The sequence below is a fragment of the Theropithecus gelada genome, chromosome X (assembly GCF_003255815.1).
Source record: "Theropithecus gelada isolate Dixy chromosome X, Tgel_1.0, whole genome shotgun sequence".
Lineage (NCBI taxonomy): Eukaryota > Metazoa > Chordata > Mammalia > Primates > Cercopithecidae > Theropithecus > Theropithecus gelada.
Window position 1 is genome coordinate 109,386,784 of NC_037689.1, and position 23,064 is coordinate 109,409,847.

General features: G+C 39.5%; 1 protein-coding gene across 1 annotated transcript; it reads left to right on the forward strand.

The window, feature by feature from the left end:
• Positions 1 to 758: 758 nt before the first annotated feature.
• On the forward strand, positions 759 to 1,589 carry LOC112615407 (histone H3.3). The gene has a single exon (XM_025372042.1). The coding sequence runs from the start codon at positions 868 to 870 to the stop codon at positions 1,276 to 1,278; it is 411 nt and encodes a 136-aa protein (XP_025227827.1). The 5' UTR covers positions 759 to 867; the 3' UTR covers positions 1,279 to 1,589.
• The last annotated feature ends 21,475 nt before the right edge of the window (positions 1,590 to 23,064 follow it).

Here is a 23,064-nt window from a genome sequence, read left to right on the forward strand (position 1 = left end):
GAATATGTAAGTCTAAAGTTCAGGGGAGAAGTTGAAACTGGAGATATAAACTTGAAAGTCATCAGCATGTTGACGGCATTTGTTTTTATCTACTGCTCTGTTAAAAGACACCCTAAGACTTAGTAGCTTAAAGTGACAATAAATTATTATTTGTCATGATTTTGTGTGTTTTTTGTGGCTGGTGTAGCTGCAATTATCTGGAAGCTCAGCTACAGCTGGTACATGCATGTCTGGGGCCTTGGTGCTGGCTATCTTATGGGGTGCCCCAGTTCTCCTCCATGTGGCATCTCTTTCTCTCCATATGGTCTCTCATCATTTACTTATGTACCACAAGCTTCATACATGGGACTTGGCTCCCAAGAAAGCAAAAGCAGAAGCTGCTAGGCCTCTTAATGCTTAGTCTCAGAATTGGCACCTTCTAATTTCACTGTATTTCCACATATTCTATGGTTCAAAGCAAGTTACAAGGCCAGCCCAGATTCAAGGAGGAGGAGAAATGGACTTCACCACCTGTCAGAAGGAACAAGGTGCACATACAACAATGGGAGGAGTTGTCGGTGGCCCTCTTTGTAGGTAATGCATCACAATATTTAAAGTCATGAGATTGCAAAAACAAGCAATGGGAAAAGGATTCCTTATTTGATAAATGGTACTGGGATGACTGGCTAGTCATATGCAGAAGATTAAAACTGGCCCCCCTCCTTACACCACATACGAAAATTAACTCAGGATGGATTAAAAACTTAAATGTAGAATTGTGTTCGCAGCCGCCGCCGCGCCGCCGTCGCTCTCTAACGCCAGTGCCACCTCTCGCTCGTCGAGCTACAGCCGAAGGAGAAGGGGGGTAAGTAAGGAGGTCTCTGTACCATGGCTCGTACAAAGCAGACTGCCCGCAAATCGACCGGTGGTAAAGCACCCAGGAAGCAACTGGCTACAAAAGCCGCTCGCAAGAGTGCGCCCTCTACTGGAGGGGTGAAGAAACCTCATCGTTACAGGCCTGGTACTGTGGCACTCCGTGAAATTAGACGTTATCAGAAGTCCACTGAACTTCTGATTCGCAAACTTCCCTTCCAGCGTCTGGTGCGAGAAATTGCTCAGGACTTTAAAACAGATCTGCGCTTCCAGAGCGCAGCTATTGGTGCTTTGCAGGAGGCAAGTGAGGCCTATCTGGTTGGCCTTTTTGAAGACACCAACCTGTGTGCTATCCATGCCAAACGTGTAACAATTATGCCAAAAGACATCCAGCTAGCACGCCGCATACGTGGAGAACGTGCTTAAGAATCCACTATGATGGGAAACATTTCATTCTCAAAAAAAAAAAAAAATTCCTCTTCTTCCTGTTATTGGTAGTTCTGAACGTTAGATATTTTTTTTCCATGGGGTCAAAAGGTACCTAAGTATATGATTGCGAGTGGAAAAATAGGGGACAGAAATCAGGTATTGGCAGTTTTTCCATTTTCATTTGTGTGTGAATTTTTAATATAAATGCAGAGGCGTAAAGCATTAATGCAAGTTAAAATGTTTCAGTGAACAAGTTTCAGCGGTTCAACTTTATAATAATTATAAATAAACCTGTTAAATTTTTCTGGACAATGCCAGCATTTGGATTTTTTTAAAACAAGTAAATTTCTTATTGACGGCAAAAAAAAAAAAAAAAAAAAAAAAAAAACTTAAATGTAAAACCCAAAACTATAAAAACGCTGGAAGACAACCTAGGCAATACTATTCAGGACATAGGCACAGGCAAAAATTTTATGATGGAGAGGCCAAAAGCAATCACAATGAAAGGAAAAATTGACAAATGGGATCTAATTGAATTTAAGCGCTTTTGAACAGCAAAAGAAACTATCAACAGAGTAAACAGACAACATACAGAATAGGAGAAAACTTTTGAAAACTATGCATCTGAAAAAGGTGTAATATCCAGCATCTATAAGGAACTTAAGCAAATTTACAAGAGAAAAACAACCTCATTAAAAAGTGGGCAAAGGACATAAACAGACACTTTTCAAAAGAAGACATATATGCATCAACAGGCATATGAAAAAAGTTCAATATCACCAATTATTAGAGAAATGCAAATCAAAATCACAATTAGATACCATCTAACACCAGTCAGAATGGCTACTTTCAAAAAGTCAAAATATAACAGATGCTGGCGAGGTTGTGGAGAAAAAAAAGAGTGCTTAAACACTGTTGGTGGGAGTGTGAATTTGTTTAACCATTGTGGAAGACACTGTGGTGATTCCTCAAAGACCTAAATACAGAACTATCATGATACCCAGCAATCCCATTATTGGGTATATACCCAAATGAATATAAATTGTTCTATTATAAAGACACATGCACACGTATGTTCATTGCAGCACTATTCACAATAGCAAAGACATGGAATCAACCTAAATGCCCATCAATGATAGACTGAATAAAGAAAACGTCATACATATACATCACGGAATACTATGCAGCCATAAGAAAGAACGAGATCATGTCCTTTGCAGAGACATGGATGGAGCTGGAGGCCACTATCCTTAGCAAACTAATGCAGGAACAGTAAACCAAATGTTCTCACTTATAAGTGAGAGCTAAATGATGAGAACACATAGACACACAGAGTGGAAAACACACACACTGAGTTCTATCAGAGGGAAGAGGTTGGGAGGAGGGAGAGGATCAGGAAAAATAACTAATGGGTACTGGGCTTAATACCTGGGTGATGAAATAATCTGTAAAACAAACCCCCATGACACAAGTTTACCGATGTAATAAACCTGCATCTCTACCCCTAAACTTAAAGTAACATTTTAAAAATAAAAAAAAAAGTCATGAGATTGGATGAGATGACTAAGGGAGTAAGTATAGAGAAACATAATTTCTGAGAATTGAGGTCTAGAACAGCCAAATGATGAAGAGGAACCAGCAAAGGAGACTGAGAAGTAGTAATCCATGAGGTGTATACCACGAGATAGACCTAGGTTCAAGTCCTGGCTCTCTACTTGCTAGCTGTTTTACTTTGAATACCTACTAGACCCTGGGTACATTTCTTAACTTTGCTGAGCCTCAGTTTCCTCATCTATAAAATGAAGATAGTAAGAGTACCTACTTTTCTATCCCTTTTCTTTATCACAAAGTAGGGAAAGAATAAATAAATAAATCTTAAAAAGTAAAATTGCCCTTTGGATCTAACACAAGGAATCCATTGGTGACTTTGGAAAGTGAGTGTTGGAAGCAGAAGATAAAATGGCTGAAAGATGAATAGGAGCTTCTTTCCAGAAGGTTGTCTGTAAAGGAAAAATAAAGGCAGGGGCTAGAGTGGAACAAACTGCTGATCGTGAAGTTTTTTGAAAAGATAGTAGATATTTAAACATGTTTATAATGCTGATGAGAAGAAGCTAGCAGAAAATTAGTGGCCAAAATTACCAAAAAAAAAAAAAAAAGAGAGAGAATAGATCAGCGATGGAACATGGTTCCCAGTGTATGACAGGAATGGGATTCATGTAGGGGTGGGATGATTAAATGTGGGCAGGAGTCAGAATTCCTCTCCTGTCAAATCAGGATGCAAAGAGATAAAGGAGGAATACAGATATACCTGTAGGCAATATCAATTTTCTTAGTGACTAGGATAAGAGATGGTCTATGATAGAGAGAGGATGGTGGTGAGGCAGAGACTAACAAAGGTTGAAAGGTGATGAATAAGAGACTGCTGAGGAGGTGGGACACATCAAAGGGTGTTTCTGTGTTGAGTCAGTTAAATTTGAAGATCACATGGCACCAATGGGCATACTGATGTGGCTATCTCGAGCAGAGCTCTACAGTCCTGTGGAAGGATCAGAGATGGCAGGTGAGGTGGAATGATCTGGGGTTGGGTTTCATAGGGTAGAAGCTTTGCTAATTTTAATGCTTTCTTTCAGAAAGACTGAGAAGGAGAAATCATGTAGGAGTCTGTGCTGAGCTTAAATTCTTACTTTTATTAATAACCTGTGACCTAGAAATATCCAAGAGCTGATGGTGAGAGAACTCAAAATTTCTAAGCAACTATCCATGTACCAAGGCCACAGGATACATATGTGCATTTTCTCACTGTAAGCCTCACAACTGCCATGATAGGCAGGCAAAACCTTTGTTTTACAAATGAAAACCTTCAAGGCTCAGAGAGGTTAAGGAACTTGCCTGAGCCTGATTTTCTTGTTGTGCTTCCTTCAGAATATGAAGGCAGACTGATTATTGATGGAGCAAAGTGCACATTGGGGTGTGCACTTTGATTAGCTTTATGACATTATTTTGAATCTCCACACATACTCTGTGTTTGGTGTTCCTCTAGGAAATAACTGAGAAGAGACCAATCACCAGGCCTCTGTCTCTCTGAATAAGGAGAATGTGGTCATTTTTAATTCGTCTTTTAAGAAGCCAGTATTGCTGCTGAGCGACTCCATATAGCTTTCTCATTTTCATGATATTTTATTGTAGAAAACTACCTCTTCTTTTTGCCAGCTCTAGTCCAGACTCTGTATTTTCAAACCTCGTTTTGATGATTCCTCCAATCCCTTTTATGAAATGGTCTCTCTTGAATTTCCCTTTGACTAGGGTCAGGATGAAATTCCTTACTGGTACATCTCGTTAATGATGTCACTGTTTCCTTTTCTTGCTAGTTTCCTGACATAATTACAAAGGAAACCTCTCACATTTTAGGGGTAGAGAAACCAAGACACAATGTCAGCCATGGCCAGGTTTGTGGGATAGTTGCTAATACTAGGTCTCAGGTGTGCATGATCAAGCAACTGAAAAATCTGGAGTTAACTTCCTGCTGGAGCATCCCTTCATCTTTAGTGCAGGGTGATAGTCAAAATAGGTTAACACCTGTATTGGCCTGCATTAACTAATTAGAATGGGCAATAGCTTAGTCCTGGAGCAGTTTCCAAAGCCACTTGCTGAGCCAGGCCCTAAGTCTTTAGTTGCTGGATCATGGAAAGTATAGAGCAGGGTCAGAGGGGATGGTGGGGATCTTGAAGCAGTAGCTACTTACCAACCAGTATGGAAAGGATTTCAAGAATTGAACAGAAACAGCCTTAGTGGGACAGACCGGCTGAATGTCAGCACTGTCTTACTGGCTATAAATGCTGTCTCGAGGTGCTTATAATCAGAAATACTGCCTAGGAATGTGTGTGGTTAGAAGGCAAGCAGGTTTATGCTTTTCTCCTAAAAAACCAAATACATGAAAACATTTTTAACATATTATTTTTTTCCTTTTACAAAGTCATGAGGACATTAGTGATGACATGGGCATTTGCTCAGAAGTGTTCATTGTTATCTAATATCCATTCTCCTCTTCTTCCAAAGTAAAAGGATTATTGGCTGGACACATGACCACCTAGGCAAAGAGCACATTCTGCAACCTTTCTTGCAGCTAGTTCTGGTCATATGATTAAGCTATTGCCAATGGGATGCAGCTGGAAGAGATTTGAAGCACCCCTGATCTAACTCTTAAAGGAAGAGAACATCTCCTGCTTCCTTTACCCCGCTGCTTGGTTTTTAGACATTGTGGAGAACCATTTTGATCCCCATGGACAAAGGAAATACCCTGAGATTGGTTGAACCACAGGATATGAAACATCTGTATTCCTAGACAACCTCATGCAGCCCTAGATTACCTACCTGCAGACTGTAATGTGAGAGAGAAATCACCTTCTACTTGTTAAAGCCATTGTCAATTTAGGTCTCTATTACAAACAGCCAAAACTATATCCAAATATAGGAGGGTTTTGTGGGTTTCTCTTCTTGCTATGATTTTTGGCTCACCTAAGTCTCATATATGTACAGTTGACCCTTGACATGAGGTTGAACTGCACGGGTCTGTTTATCTGTGGAATTTTTCAACAAAAGTTATCCTGAGTGTTCCTGCCTCTCCTCCCTCCCCTTCCACCTCTTCTGCCTCTTCTGTCTCTGCCATCCCTGAGACAGCAAGACCAACCCCTCTTCTTTCTCCTCCTCCTCAGCCTACTCAGTAACAAGGTGAAGAGGATGAAGACCTTTATGATGATCCACTTCTACTTAATGAACAGTAAATATACTTTCTCTTCCTTATGATTTTCTTAGTAACATTTTCTTTTCCATAGCTTACTTTATTGTAAGAATACAGTATATGACACATAAAATATGTGTATTAGTTGACTGTTTATGTTATCAGTAAGGCTTCCAGTCAAGAGCAGACTATTCATAGGTAAGTTCTGGGGGAGTCAAAAGTTATACACGGATTTTGGCTGTGCAGGGAGTTGGCACCCTTAACTCTTGTGTTGTTCAAGGGTCAACTGTATATGTATTAATATTTTTTTCTCATTACCAAGTTAAGGACAAGTGATGCTAGAAAGGCACAATTACTGAGGTCTGAAATTTATTTAAGGTCCATTGTGCCCTCCTATTGAATGATGGTAAGGAGACCAATTCCTTTTTAACTTAATATCATTCTCCAGGTGAACATTAGGTACTCTTGGAGGTTGTATTAATCATTTAAATGAACTCAAATGCCTCTTTTGGATTAGGAAACTGATGTTAATATACCACTCTGGAACTGGAATGAAATAGACCTCGACCTTACTTTCCATAGTTTACAGTTCAAGCAGGAATAGATTTATATTCCCCTTGAGCCTTAATATTCCCAAGAAAAGAAGTTAATATGACACAACAAATGGAACAGTGGGAGAGGAAGGGACCACCTGTTTAGCCAGCTGGGTTTACTCCACCTGACTGGCTGAGTTAGCCCTGGGGGTCACTGGCATAAGAGATAAAACAATTGAAATGGAATGTCTGTTTCCTCAAATTGGGCAGTAGGATTAGTGATTCTGTACATTCAATAGTTACCTGATACCTGTTAGGCCTAATGCTTACTTTGCTGTAAAGAAGCTGCCTGCTCCCTAAGATAAACTATCATAAGTCACACCTGGTGGAACTGAATGACACTCATTTTTTCAGACAATGAATATTTCTGTGGTATTTTGTCTCAAACAGACATAATACAACAGAGCAAGGGCTGTGTACTCTCATGGTAGAATTTAAGTTGCAGTTTGAGATGATTATCAAGAGTTTACTGCAAGGTTCCAGCCAGGAATGATGATTTTATCAGCCAACTCTAGAGTATCATAGGCCAAGAACTTGACCCCCAAGTGGCCAATACAAACATTTTCCAATTCCTTTAACATTTACGGAGCACTTATATACATATAATCTCATTTAATGCTCAGAACGATCCTGTAATCCCCCTCTTGCAGATGATGAAATTGAGGCTTGGAATGTTTAAACAACCTCAAAACTACCTTTAGCTAGTATTATGAGAGCCAAGACTTGAACCCAGACTTGTCTTCCTCCGAAGCACAGGCTGAAAGTTAAGTTCTGTGCCTGAAGTTAATTTGTGAAGGACGTGAGATGGGACAGACCTGCTTCCATAGGCTGATTCACCTTTCAAGCCCTGAAACTTGGAGTCAAGCAGTTAATTGGAAACCTGTTTTCACATAAACATCCAATTTCTCACTGTTCTTGAGATCTGGGTGGTAGTTGTTGAGGATGATATTTTAGCTTTACTGGGGATACTGACCTGCTGTGAAAAGTCCAAAAATCCAGCAGCCCATGGAGAGGTTGAGGAGACGCCAAGTTTCTGAGTAATCCACAACTTAGATCATCAGCTAGCTTAGAAAGAAAGATGATTGTATCTCTAGTTGTTTGGAGCTCATCCTGGGGAAAGGGATATCTGATTAATGGAAATTTTATTCCAGGAAACAGCTTTACTTATATTCTCAGCACTTGCTTATATGATTTCCAGGAAGTGTTATTTTCACTTTAAAGCAATCTTCAGGGTCTTTAATGATCTTTTCAGCACTGCTCTGTAATTCCCCACACTCTTATCTGAAAGTAACAACAGGAAACCTAGTTTTAACATCAACTCTAAACATCAAGAGAGGAAGGAAAACAAGCCTATTAATTTTGATTTTTTTGTTTTAAGGCAAGAGCTCTGCTCATCCAGGATGGAATCAAGACCCTGGCCTAGGGAACTTATGTTTCATTGGTGGTTTAGGGCCTAGGGACAGAAGTGTCTAAGGTGAGTAGTCCAAACCTCTTTCCTCTGGGTCCTAATGAGAAAGATCTGTTGTTTGGGTGCTTAGCTCAGCCTAGCTATTTAACAAAAATAACGGAGAAGGAAAAGGTCCCTGAGGGAGGCAAGATGGAGTCTGCAAATAGCCTAAGTTTCTAAGACAAGTCTCTGGGGCAACAATCAACTCCTATGTATATTCATCCTCCAACATACATGCAAGCCAAGCCTGGTGAGAAATACACAGCCCTGTCAGTCAGTACCACAGAATCATTAAACCAGAGAGGAAATTATAAACACCAATATTTAAACTAAACAAAAATATCATTCATTAATCAAACATTTATTAAGTGCTATTCCAGTTGTTCTTTAACCATAACGTACATCGGAAATTCTTTTCCCAGCCTGTCTCCTGTCATGCAATGACTGCCTATTATCAACCTTCCTGAACATGGTTGCTATGTAGTTAGAATTCATTAAAAGTCTGGGATTGGCTACCTTATATTATTGGTTTATTTTTTCTGTCAATTAAGATGTTCTTCGCTGTAAATAACAGAAAACTCAACTCAAACTGGCTTAAACAATAGGTAGCGTATTTGTTTCCTATTGCTGCTGTAACAAATTACCACAAACCTTAATACTTAAAACAACACAAATTTGTTATCTTACAGTTCCAGAGGTCATAAATCTTAAATAAATCTTTCCGGAGTAAAATCAAAGTGTTGGCAGAGCTGTCTTCCCTCAGAAGGCTCTAGGGAAAATTCCATTCCCTTCCATTTTCAGCTTCTAGAGGCTTCCCACAGTCCTTGGCTCATGGACATGTATCACACTGACCTTTGCTTTCATTGTTGTAGCTCTCTGTAACTCTTGACTCTACTGCTTTCCTGTTATAAAGACTTTTGTAATTTGATTGGGCCCTCCAGGATAATCCAGGATAATCTTCATATAACAGGATCCTTAACTTAATCACATCTTCAAAGTCCCTTTTGCCATGTAAGAGAATATATTCACAGATTTCAAAGATTAGGACATGAACATCTTTGGTGGGCCATTATTCTGTCTACCATACGTAGTTTACTGGATTACACATTGGGGGTACAAAGTTAGAGGAGACTTTGTTGTTGGTTGATTCAAACATTTAAAACTATCATCGAGGACAACTCAACACCAAACAACTTTATTTTAAAAATGGACAAAATTTAGCTGGGCATGGTGGCATGACCCTGTAGTCCTAGCTATTCAGGACACTGAGGTAGGATGATCCCTTGAGCCAAGGAATCTGAGGATGCAGTGAGCTATGATTGTAACATTGCACTATAGCCTGGTGACAGAGTGAGACCCTATCTCTAATAATGTAAAACATAGCATAACATTAAAGAACAGGAAAGAGTATCTAAATGATCAAGGAAATTGAATAAACATTTCTCAAAAAAATATACAAATTTATAATAATAAACACACGATAAGATACTCAACATTACTAGTCATTAGGAAAATGCACATCAAAGCCATAATGAGATACCACCTCACAACCATTAGGATGGCCACTATTAAAAAAAGAAAAAAATAAAAATAAAAACAGAAAATAACTAGTGTTGGCAAGGATGCAGACAAATTGGAACCCTTGTGCATTCTTGGCTGGCATATAAAGTGGTACGGCCTCTGTGGAAAAAATTTAAAATAGAATTATCATATTACCCAGCAACTCCTCTTTCTTGTATATACTTCTTTTTTTTTTTACTCTTCCTGATTGCTTTTTATTTTTTAATTTATTTAGTTTTTAATTTTTTATTATACTTTAAGTTCTAGGGTACATGTGTACAACGTGCAAGTTTGTTACATATGTATACATGTGCCATGTTGGTGTGCTGTACCCATTAACTCGTCTTTTACATTAGGTATATGTCCTAATGCTATCCCTCCCCCCTCCCCCTTCCCCCCACCCCACAACAGGCCTCAGTGTGTGATGTTCCCCTTCCTTGTATATACTTCTAAAGAATCGCAAGCAAGGACTTAAACAGATATTTATACATATATGTTCATAGCAGCATTATTCACAATAGCCAAAAGGTGGAAGCAATCTGAGTGTCCATCAACAGATGAAGGGATAAACAAAATGTTGTATATTCACAAAATGGAATATTATTTAGCCATAAAAAGGAAGGACATTTTGACACACACTACATCATGAATGAACCTTGAAGACAGTGTGCTAAATAAAATAAGCCAGTAACAAAAGGGCGAATATTGTATGATTTGTTTAACTTTTTTTATTTTTTTGAGATAGAGTTTTGCTTTTGTCGCCCAGGCTGGAGTGCAATGGCATGATCTTGGCTCACTGCAACCTCTGCCTCCTGGGTTCAAGCGATTCTTCTGCCTCAGCCTTTCAAGTAGCTGGGATTACAGGTGTGTGCACACTCAGCTAATTTTTTTGTATTGTTAGTAAAAACAGGGTTTCACCATGTTGGCCAGGCTGGTCTTGAACTCCTGACCTCAGGTGATCCACTCACCTCAGCCTCCCAAAGTTCTGGGATTACAGGCATGAGCCACCACGCCCGGCCTGATTTCTTTTATATGAAGTGCATCGTGTAGTCAAATTCATAAAAACAGAAAACAAAATGGTGGTTGCCAGAGGCTAGGGGAGTGGGAAATATCAGAGGTATTATTTAATGAGGACAGACTTTCAGTTGAGAAAGATAAAGTTCTGGAGATGGATGGTAGTGATGGTTGCACAAGAATATGGATATACTTAATACCACTAAACTGTACACTTAAAAATGGTTACGATGATAAAATGTATGTTCTGTGTATTTTACCAATAAAAAAAAGCCATGAAGGACCCAGACTCTTTTGTTGTTGTTGTTGTTGTTTTGTTTTGTTTTGTTTTTTTGACAGGGTCTCACTCTGTCACCCAGTCTGGAGTGCTGTGGCATGATCATGGCTCACTTCTGCCTAGATCTCCAGGGCCCAAACAATCCTCCCACCTCGGCCTCCCAAGTAGCTGGAACTACAGGCATGGGCCACAGCACCCAGTTAATTTTTTATTTATTTATTTATTTATTTATTTATTTATTTATTTATTTATTTTTTGTAGAGACAGAGTTTCACTATGTTGCCCAGTCTGGTCTCGAACTTCTGGGGTCAAGTGATCCTCCTGCCTCAGTCTCCCAAAGTGTTAGGATTACAGGTGTGAGCCGCTGCGCCTGGTCCAGATTCTTTTTTTGTCACTATACTCTGTTATCTAGAGCATTCACTGCTTTCTAAAGCTAGAATCTCCTCGTGGTCATGATAGACAACAACAATCAGAGCTGTATGTTTTCTTGCTTACAACCGAGGGAAGAGCCTTTCTCCTAAAACCAAAGGCAGTTCCCGCAAAGCTTCCAATATACTTTTCCTTGAATTTCAGGCAGGTTGAGTATCTGAACCATAGCTGGAAAATGATATAAATTTATCCTCAGACCAACCAGGCTCACCCTTTGAGCTGAAATCAATTCTCCAACTTGCATTGCTGCAATTCAATAGGAGAGGAAGAAAATGAGTCCTAGGGAGTCAACCACAATGTCCACTACTTCCAATTTACAACTTGTGGAGCAACCTCAACTCAAGTGCACAGACTAGGATACAAAACCTCTGTGCAAAATTCAAGCTCTCCTTCCAGTTCCTTCACAGCTGTTTCATTCCAGTGCCTGCAACACTTCTCTGCATTTCAGTTCTGATGCCTCTTCAGATCTCATCCTATTACAACAGGAAAGGCCACATCCATGGAGGACAGACAGGGAGTGAATAGAGAAGGCATCACAAGAGGCCACATTTATATTTGCTTCCATATGTAAATGTGGATGTGCCTGTGAAGTGCTTTGAAAATAGGAATTCCAGGAGCTAACCCAAGAAATGCTGAATCAGAACCTTAAATAAAAATTGTTATTTCTCTTAATGAATTTGCATCTTACGAGGTTTCCTAGGTAATTCTGATATTGATCCACAAATATTCTTAGAGAAGCTTTGGCCTTATCTTTACTAAGAATTGTCCTCAGTGCTATGAGTAGAGTAATAAAGATGATATGGGTCACACTGTTGAGAAGTTCACAGTCTATTTGAAAGAACAGATACTTTAATTACAGCTAGACAAACTAGTGCTGTAGTAGAGACATGAATATAATTCTACGAAGCTGATACTGCCACAGGGAGTCAGAAAAAGTTTCACAGTTTTTGGCTATAGTGAAGTAACATTACAGGGGTGCATCCACATTGAAAAGAGAAAAAAAGAGGAAGAATTTTAATAATTCAGACTACCAAGAAGACTTAGTGAGTGCAGAATTATGTGAGTGTGAGACAGCAGAAATGCATTTGTGATTGTCCCACAGGATCTTAGTTCCTTACTTTTGCAGTTTTGGCATCTCACCACACTGCTCTGAATATGATTCTAGTGTTTAATTATACATATTTTTTACCTACGTATTTAGGTACAAAGTTGTATCATGTACTATGAGGTGTTTAATACATTTTCAAACAAAACAATGTATCATGTACTTTGGGGTGTTTAATACATTTTTCAGAGTAGTTATGACTACATGTAGTTAAATATTACATTGCTGCCTCTAACGTGCATCCCACATCCCCATCCTTACCTCATCCTGGCACCTTAAACAATGATTTTAGAGAAGGAGTGGCAGTTATCTAGGTGGAAAAGTAGACAGAGAGATTCCAGGCAGAGGAACCAAAATCGTCAGCACAACACATTTAGGGTATAGCCAACCAGAAGTTCAGCAAGGCTCTCAGAGGATGTATGAAGTAATATGGCAGGCTGTTCACGTAGAGTCAGATTAGTAAAGAAAATGTTAAGGACTTTGTCCTTTAAACAGATTAAAATGATTGCCGATGAAGGGGTTTAAGTAAGTGAATGACAAGAGCAGATGTGTGTTATAGAGACATCATTTATTGACCAGGTGGTGGCTACTCTGAAGCAATAGAGACAAGACCTCTGAGAGCTCAGGGAAGCTCAGTCCAGTTCCATTTTATGAAGGCTCTTGGCATAATAATAAAAAAAAAAAAGGAAATTATAGAATAAGCCAAAAACAGTATGAACTACTCAAAAATTATTATATTTAACAAATTAACACTTCAAATACACACATTAACTCAATGACTAGTTCTGTGATCTCATATAGAGATGTTGTTAATCTAGGTAGAAGCCTAGGCCACTCTCCATCCCCAAACTGATTTTATTTCCAGATTTCATCATGTTCTAAAATCTTGAGCAAGCAATTTAACCTCTCTGTGCATCAGTTTTCTGACAATGGGAATAATTACTACTTTGTAAGGATGGAGTGAGATAATAGTTGTACAGTGTCTAGCACTCTCGGGTGCTCAGCAGGTGTTAATATTTCTTCACAATCTTTAAATATAATAGGCCTGGGCCCATGTGCACTCACACAGGAGTACCCATACATACCAACACATGCACTTGGATTCTGATAATGCTGCCCTGGGGCCAAAGTTGGAGAGGGGGTAATTCCGCCATGCCATCCCAGTGCCTCTCCCTGCTTCTGTGCATACCCACTACTTCAGATATTTTCCCATTAAAGTTTTCTGCCTGTACATTCACCTCAGTATGGATGAGTTATGCCATTAATTTATTTCCTCACCCGAGAGTGTTTGCATAGCAATATTTATCTGTGATTGTAGAAAAATGGCGTTTTTCTACTAAAGATATTTCAGGTATCCACTAATCTAAGCCAGAATTTCTTCAGAAGTAAGGAGGACTTTCACATTGCTCCTGATGTTACATCCAGGAGGTTACTTAGCCTCATACTTTTTAGTTTCTCTGCTCAAAGATAAGCAGTCCCTTTGGGCTCCCTGTTTGTTTTTTTTTTTTTTTTTTTTTTTTCTGGAGCATAGAGATTTGTAACGGTAACAATTCCCTAGCTGAAAAACAGTAATAACTAACAGTGCTGCCAATGGGTTTCCTGGGTTCCTGTTAGCTTTGCAGAGTCAACTCGTTGAGTTGTCTGAGATCTGGCACTTAGAAGCTCTGCAGAGTGATTTCAGAATACAACATCAGCTAAATGGGTCCCTGGGCCTGAGCCAACCTCCCAGAGCTCTAGTTCCAAGAGTTACTGTTTGATGGATGCTGGCACTTAGAATTCCTTGGGGATGGTATATTTTAAGAGCTAGTAAAAGCCTAATCTGAAATTTTTGAGATTTATTCATTGCATTGTGGTCAAAAATTATGCTTGATTGAGCCCTGATTATATCCAAATCTCTTACCAATTGACATGCCAGAAGGTAGAGATAAAAATACAAATGACTACCAGCTCCCAATCACTTTTTTGTTTGTTTTGTTTTTTGGAGACAGAGTTTCACTTTGTCGCCAAAGCTGGAGTGCAATAGCATGATCTCGGCTCACCGCAACCTCCGCCTCCCAGGTTCAAGTGATTCTCCTGCCTCGGCCTCCCGAGTAGCTGGTATTACAGGTGTGTGCCACCACGGACTGGATAATTTTTGTATTTTTAGTAAAGACAGGGTTTCACCATTTTGGCCAAACTGGTCTTGAACTCCCAACCTCAGGTGATTTGCCCACCTCGGCCTCCCAAAGTGCTGGGATTACAGGCTCCCAATCACTTCTAAATGCTCATTCTCCCTTTTAAAATATGTTACCAGGCTAGGAGTGGTGGCTCCTGCCTGTAATCCCAATGCTTTGAGAGGCTAAGGCTGGAGGATCACTTCAGGCCAGGAGTTTGAGACCAGTCTGAGCCACATAGCAAGACCATGTCTCTACAAAAATAAAAATAAACAGACAAGCATGATGCCATGCACCTGTAGTCCCAGCTATTTGGGAGGCTGAGGAGGGAGGATCCCTTGAGCCTAGGAGTTCAAGGCTGTGGCAAGGTATGAGCTTGCCACTTCAGCCAGGGTGACAGAGCAAGACTCTGTCTCTAAAGAAAAAAAAAAAAAAGCTGTTACCATCATTTCTATATCCTGATCTAGCATAAAGTCTTAGTATTTTATGGCTAAAAAAATATTGCATGAAGTCATTTTGTCTATCCCCCACCTGTAAATAAATCTAGACTTAAAATCACTTCACACAGCTGATTATCTACTCATTTCTTAGTGACCCACTTGAAAGTTTAACAGTCTTTACTACCAATAATGTTTGCAATGTCTCTATCCTAAATTCCCCTAGCTTCAATTTAATCTTCTGTTATTTAGTCTTCAGTGGGAAACAAGTCTTCCCATTGTACATCTTCCAGTTGCTAACTGGTCATATTCCATCCCTGTGGGTTATCTTCTCCACAGATCTCATTCTTTTAAACATTCCTCACCAACGTTATGTATTATCCCATTAATTGACTCTGTTAATTTTATAAAAGCTTTGGCAAATCATCCTTGTCTCTCATGGATTGAGTAAATACGACTGATATGGTTTGGCTGTGTCCTCACCTAAATCTCATATTGAATTCTAGCTCCCATAATCCCCACATGTCATGGGAGAGACGCCACGGGAGGTAATTGAATCATGGGGGCAGGTTTTTCCCATGCTGTTGTCCTGATAGTGAATAAGTCTTGAGAATAAGCCACAAGAACTGATGGTTTCATGAAGGGCAGATCCCCTGCACATGCACTCTTGCCTGCCACTATGTAAGACGTGCCTTTGTTCCTTCTTCACCTTGCACCATGATTGTGAGGCCTCCCCAGCCAGTGGAACTGTGAATCCATTAAACCTCTTTTTCTTTATAAATTACCCAGTCTTGGGTATGTCTTTATTAGCAGCAAGAGAACAGACTAATATAAGGACCAACAACAAAAAAGAAAATTCAAAACTATGAGAACATAATGGAAAAAAAGGTTAGTATAGAGGGAGTCTTTTCCATTTCTATTATATAAACCATTGATGTTTCATATGATATTTAGTGTATTTTGTAGAACATATGTAATACATGTCCACAGTGGAAAACTTAAAAAACATAAAAAAGTATCAAGAAGGAAAATGAATCTTCAGGAACCTGATCACCTATCCCTAATGGTTAGAAATTTCTCTCTCTTTCTCTCTCTCTCATTCTCTCTCTCTCTCTCTCTCTCTCTCTGTGTGTGTGTGTGTGTGTGTGTGTGTATGTGTGTGTGTGTTTCCTCAAACAGGGATCATACTCTATTTGTAGTTGTATATCTTGCTTTGTATTTCATGGACATTTTCCATATCATTATCCACTCTCAAATAGTGCTTCTTAATGTCAGTATAATTTTCCACCTTGTATCTATAACTTAGCTCATTTAATAATTCCCCCATCGCTGGGCATTCAAATGGCTTCTAGTTTATCACCACTTGTATTAGTTCATTCTTGCCTCACTATAAAGAAATATCTGAGGCTGGGTAATTTATAAAGAATAGAGGTTTAATTGGCTCATGGTTCTGCAGGCTGTACAGGAAGTATGGTGCCAGCATCTGCTCTTGGTGAGGCCTCAGGAAGATTACAATTATAATGGAAGGCAAAGGAGGAGCAGGTACATCCCATCGTGAAAGCAGGTATGAGACAGAGCACAGGGGAAGGTCCCAGATTCTTTTAAACAACCAGATATCACATGAACTAAAAGCAAGAACTCGCTTGTCACCAAGGGGGTGGTACTAAGCCATTCATGAGAGATCTGCCCCCATGATCAAATCAACTCCCACCAGACCCCACTTCCAACACTGGGGATTACATTTCAACATTAAATTTGGAGGATACAAGCATCCAAACCATATCATTTTTGCCCCTAAATCATATGTTCTTCTCACATTGCAAAATACAATCATCCCCTGCCAATAGTCCTCAAAACATTTCAACATCAAGCCCAAAGTCCTCTCATGTGAGACTCATATGCTTCCATTTATGAGCCTATAAAATCAAAACAAGTTATTTATTCCCAAGATACATGGTGATACAGGTATTAGGTAAACATTACCATTCTAAAAGGGAGAAATCAGCCAAAAGAAAGGGGCTATAAGCCCCATGCAAGTCTGAAAGCCAGCAGGAAGGTCACTAAACCTTAAAGCTTCAAAATAATCTCCTTTGATTTCATGTCACACACCCAGGCCACACTGATGCAAGAGGTGGGCTCCCAAGACCTTGGGCAGCTCCACCCCTGTGGCTTTGTGGGGCTTAACCTCCACGGCTGCTCCTACAGGTTGAAGTTGAGTCCCTGTGGCTTTTCCAGGCTCAGGATGCAAGCTGCTGGTGAATCTACTATTCTTGAGTCTGGGAAGGCAGTAGTCCCCTTCCCACAGCTCCACTAGGCTGTGCTCCAGTTGTGAGGTTGTGTGGGTGCTCCAACTCCACATTTCCCTTCTGTACTGCCTTAGTAGAGGTTCCCTGTGGGGATTCCACCCCTGTAGCAGGCTTCTGTTTGGGCACCCAGGCTTTCTTATACATCCTCTGAAATCTAGGGGGAAGCTGCCAAGCCTCATTTACTCTTGCAATCCACATATCTACAGGCTTAACACTACATGGAAGCCACCAAGGCTTCTGGCTTGCACCTTCTGGAGTGGTGGCCTGAGCTATACCTGGGCACCTTCGAGCTGAGGCTGGAGCTGGAAAAGCCGAGATTTGAGGAGTAACCTCCTCAGGCTGCATAGGTCATCAGGGCCCTAGACCTTACCCCTGAAACCATTCTTTCCTCCTAGGCTTCTGGGCCTGTGATGGGAAGGGCTGAGGCCAAGATTTCTGACATGATTTTGAAGTCTTTTTCCCATTGTCTTAGATATTAGCACTTGGCTCCCTTTTAGTCACACTGATCTCTCTAGCAAGTGGTTGCTCCACAGCCCACTTGAATTCTTCCTCTACCACAGGACCAGGTGGCAAATTTTCCAAACTTTTATGTTCTACTTCCCTTTTAAGTATATGTTCCTATTTTAAGTCATTTATTTGCTCCTGTATCTGATCATAGGCTGTAAGAAGCAACTAGGCCCTCTCTTGAACATTTAGAAATTTATTCCATCAGATAAACTAGGTCATCACTTTTAAGTTCAAACTTCTATAGATTCCTGTGGCATTAACACAATGCAGCCCTCTTCCAACCTTTGCCCATTACCCAGTTCCAAAGCTCTTTGCTAGGGCATAACAGGGGTAACCTTGACTCTAGTTCCCAAAAACTTCCTCATTTCCATATGAGACCTTGTCAGTCTGACCATCACTGTCTATATTTCTATCAGCATTTGGTCACAACCATTTAATCAGTCTCTAAGATGTTCCAAACTTTCCCTCATCTTCCTGTCTTCTTTTGATCTGTCCATACTCTGCCAACCTCTGCCCATTGCCCATTTCCAAAGTTGCTTCCACATATTTAGGTATCTTTGTAGCAATGCCCCACTCCTCGGTACCAATTTTCTGTATTAGTCCATTCTTGCATCACTATAAAGAAATATCTGAGGCTGGGTAATTTATAAACAAAAAAGGTTTATTTGGCTCACAGTTCTACAGGCTGTACAGGAAGCATGGTGCCAGCATCTGCTTGGCTTCTGGTGAGGCCTCAGGAAGCTTATAATCATGGCAGAAGGCAAATGGGGAATAATTGCATCATATGGCAAGAGTGAGAGTGAGAGAGAGCAAACAGGGAGGTCCCAGACTCCTTTAAATAATCAGATACTGTGTGAACTCAGAGTGAGAAATCACTCATCACCAAGGGGATGCCGCTAAGCCATTCATGAGGAATCCACTCCCATGATCCAAACAGCTCCCACCAGGCCCTACCTCCAACACTGGAGATTACATTTCAACATGAGGTTTAGAGGGACAAACATCCAAATCATATTACCATTAATAAATAATACTATATTATCCTTATACATAAAACTTTGTTCGCATTTTTGATTTTTTTTCAGAAAGCAGTTTTATATAGATATATAAAATTTTCTAATTTCTATAATCTGTGAATCTGTGATTGATTCAAGTTTTCACATCAGATCTCTGGATAATTTTCTCGTAGAAAGAGTGACTGAATGAAGTATTAAGACTATAATCTAGTAGAGGAAATTGGTTATTGGATATGTAGTTACAGGGTTACTATAATTCAATGCCACAAATTACTTTGGGTTGATGGAGAAAGGAGCAATCAGTTCTGCTTGGAGCTTTGGCAGTGGTCTGGTCCTTATGTTTTTTGTTTATTTCCTTGGAAGCATAGGGATCTCAGAGTCTCAATAATCCTTGGTCAGTTGCTGTTTGACACAATATCATTTTAACTTTAGTGTGATTTCTACTGCTGTCCTTGAAATTTTTATTCCTACAGTCAAACAAGTCTGGTATTATTTTGCCCCTGCCCCCAAGAAATGTATTTAGAATATGGAAGTAGGAGAAAAAAATGGGAAACCAGTTAACAAGTATTTCTAGTACAATGGCTGCTCTCCAAGAGGAAAGGCCCTGGTTCAGTAACATCAGTCCAATGCTGTTTCGTCCTTGAACATTACTGTGATCCCCACCACCAGTTAACTGTCAATTAGCTTCTCAGGTGGCACAGAAAGCTAATGTTCAGAAGAAAGGACATGGAGAGATTAGAGACACTTGCCAGCTGGCTAATTGACAAGGCAGGACTGTAGGAAACTACAAACAGCCAGTAAGAGGGCATTAAAAAGACATTCCATATATCAGGGTACAGAAGGTTTCTGAAAGGGCACTGAATGCCTGTGCCCAGCATGTTCCCAGGCTTGCAGAATGGCAACTAAACCAAAGAATTCCTCTACCAACTGGCTTTTGCTAGAAGAAGGCAGTAGCTAGAGGCTCAGAGAAACAGAGATAATTTGTGACCCACAAGTTTCTTTCTAGATGGGAGCCAAGGGGCTATGAATGAAATGGCTAACACCTGTTAAGAAGCTCATTTGCATAATACCTTCAAGAGTTGTGGATGGCTAGGGCCCTTAAAGCAGATGGACCAGCAGCCAACCATCTGATTAAGCTGATATTGGACCTTCCACACAAAACAGATCGTTTTCCTATGTGCTTTAAATACTATCTAGCTTTCTGAAAAGGCTGAATGCAGTGGAACAAGAGGAATTATAACTATGATTTTAATACAGGCAGTCTTCAGCTTACAAATGAGATGTGTTCCAAAGATTTAGTGATTTGGAACTCAAAACACATTTTCCCATAGATTTAATGCTATACATTAATTCTCAGGTTCCAAATCAGCCCGTTAAAAAAGCCTATTAATCTTCCAGTGTAGCTGAGGTGTAATACTGTAGTATTAGTTGGAATTCTCACTTCTGGTTAATAGGGCCTGTGTAATACAGAATGAAAGAGGAGAAGAAGAAGAAAGAGGAAGAGAATTCCACAGTGCCTGCTCTTCCCTTGGGAATAGTTCTGGCCTGCCTAAGGCAAATTTTCAAATATGCCACATGGTTTCTGAAAAATACCCACTTGCCTTTCTGCACCTTTTCCGGGCCTTTTAGGTTGTCCTAAGACCCAGAGCTTGACAGCTTCCTAAACTGCTTTAGCATCTCCAGTCTCCCATGGCTTTCAAAATTCCTATTCACCCTCACCCTCAATCAAGTTAATATTTCCTCAGAGACGTCCAAAACCTAGCTCATTCACCTTTATTCCAAGACTGTTCTGCTTTCTGACTTTTCAAGATTTGTCAGTAGAAATAAAATTCTTATTCATTTAAGTTAGAAAGCCCAAGGTCCTCTTTAACTCTTTTTTCCCCTTTTTTCATGCAGCTTATCAGTCAAATATTTTGGTTGATTCATCTTATGGAAGGTCTTTGTATATCACCATCCTTGTTTAGATTTTCATCAGTGTAAGGGATTCTTTTATAGCTACCTTTTGAGAATCAGTATATAATCTCTTATCTGAACTATAGCAGCAGCCTTCCTGACTTATTTCATTGCCCAGCTCCTCCCTATTCCCCTTGCTAATAAAGGAACCTTTCAAAAACATAGCTTTAATCACCTCTTCTATCCTTCCCCTAAATCTATCAATGGTTCTCCCAACACCTAATAGCTAGTTATCACATTTAGTTTTCACAACAACCCAAATACAATAAATATCCTTATTCCCATTTTGGAAATTAGGAACATAATTTACTGGAAGTCACTGGCCTGTTTAGTGACTCAGCCAGGATTTGAACTCAGGTACATTTGTTTCCAAAGTCCATGGTCTTTTTCCTTCATACCATGTCAGAATATAGTCCAAATACCTTTTATTGGTGATCGAAGTCTTCCATAATCTACCTCCATTACTTTTCCATTCTCTCTCACATCACTCTTCCTTCTGTCCACTCTACTCCTGCCTATAAAGACGACTTGCCACTTCTGAAACATACCCTTTACAGGTGTATCTTGCAGACTTTGTAGATTTCGTTCTGGACGACCACAATAAAGCAAATATTAGAGTAAAGTAAATCATGCAGTATTGGTTTCCAAGTGCATATAGAAATTATGTTTACCTTATACTGTAGTCTACTGTGTGCAATAGCATTATGTCTAAAATATATACATACTTTAATTTAAAAATACTTTATTGCTAATAATAGTCTAAGCCTTCAGAGAGTCATAATCATTTGCTGGTGGAAGGTCTTGCCTCAATGTTGATGGCTGCTGACTCATCGGTGTGGTGGTTGCTGAAAGTTGGAGTGGCTGTGGCAATTTCTTAAAATAAGGCAAGAGTGAAGTTTTCTGCATCAATTGACACTTCCCTTTACAAAGGATTTCTCTGTAGCATGCAATGCTGTTTGACAACATTTTATCTACAGTAGAAGTTCTTTCAAAATTAGAGTCAACTGTTTGATGATAGAGTAGTGTGACTATACTTAACAACAATTTATTGTATATTTCAAAGTAGCTACAGAAGAGAACTTGAACTGTACCCAACACATAGAAATGATAAATACTCAAGGTGATGGATACTCCAAATGCCCTGATTTGATTATTACACATTCTATGCATGTAGCAAAGTATCACATGTACCCATATAAATATGTAAAATATTACATACTGATAAAAAATTTGAGTCAATCCTCTCAAATCCTGCCACTGTTTTACCAACTAACTTTATGAAATATTCTAAATTTTTTGTGGTCATTCCAGTAAATCTACACCGGGATTAGATTCCATCTCAAGAAACTACTTTGTTTATCCATGAGAAGCAACTCCTCATTTATTAAAGTTTAATCGTAAGATTGCAGAAATTCAGTCACATCTTCATACTCAAATTCTAATTCTAGTTTTCTTGCCATTTCCACCACATCTGCAGTTACTTCCTCACCTGAAACCTTGAACCCTTCAAAGTCATCCATGAGGGTTGGAATTAACTTCTTCCAAACTCCTGTTAATGTTGATATTTTGACCTCCTCCCATGAGCCATGGACATTCTTAATGATATCTAGAATGGTGATTTTTTTCCAGAAGACTTTCAATTTACTTTGCCTAGATCCATCAGAGAAATCACTGCATATGGCAGCTATGGCCTTATGAAATGTATTTCTTAATGAGACTTAAAAGTCAAAATTACTCCTGGATCCATGTGCTGCAGAATGGATACTGTGTTAGCAGGCATGAAAATAACATTAATCTTTTTGTACATCTCCATCAGAGCATTTAAGTGACTAGATGCATTGTCAACAAGCAATAATATTTTGAAAGAATGTTCTGAGCAGTAGATCTCAACAATGGCTTAAAATAGTAAGCCATGCTGTAAACAGATGCACTGTTACCCAGGCTTTGTTGGTTCATTTATAGAGCACAGGCAGAATAGATTTAGCATAATTCTTATAGGATTTTTGGAATAGTAAGTGAGCATTTACTCCAAACTTAAATTCACCAGCTGCATTAGGCTCTAATAAAAATTAGCCTTTCCTTTGAAGCCAGGCGTTGATTTCTCCTCTCTAGCTATGAAAGTCCTAGATGGCATGTTCTTCCATTAGAAGGCTGTTTTATCTCCACTGAAAATCTGTTGTTTAATCTAACCACCTTCATCAATCATCTTAGCTAGACCTTCTGGGTAACATGTTGCAGCTTCTCTATC

What these genes read in the sequence shown, in the direction of transcription:
- LOC112615407 (XM_025372042.1), top strand. Translation starts at nt 868, where the DNA reads ATGGCTCGTACAAAGCAGACTGCCCGCAAATCGACCGGTGGTAAAGCA.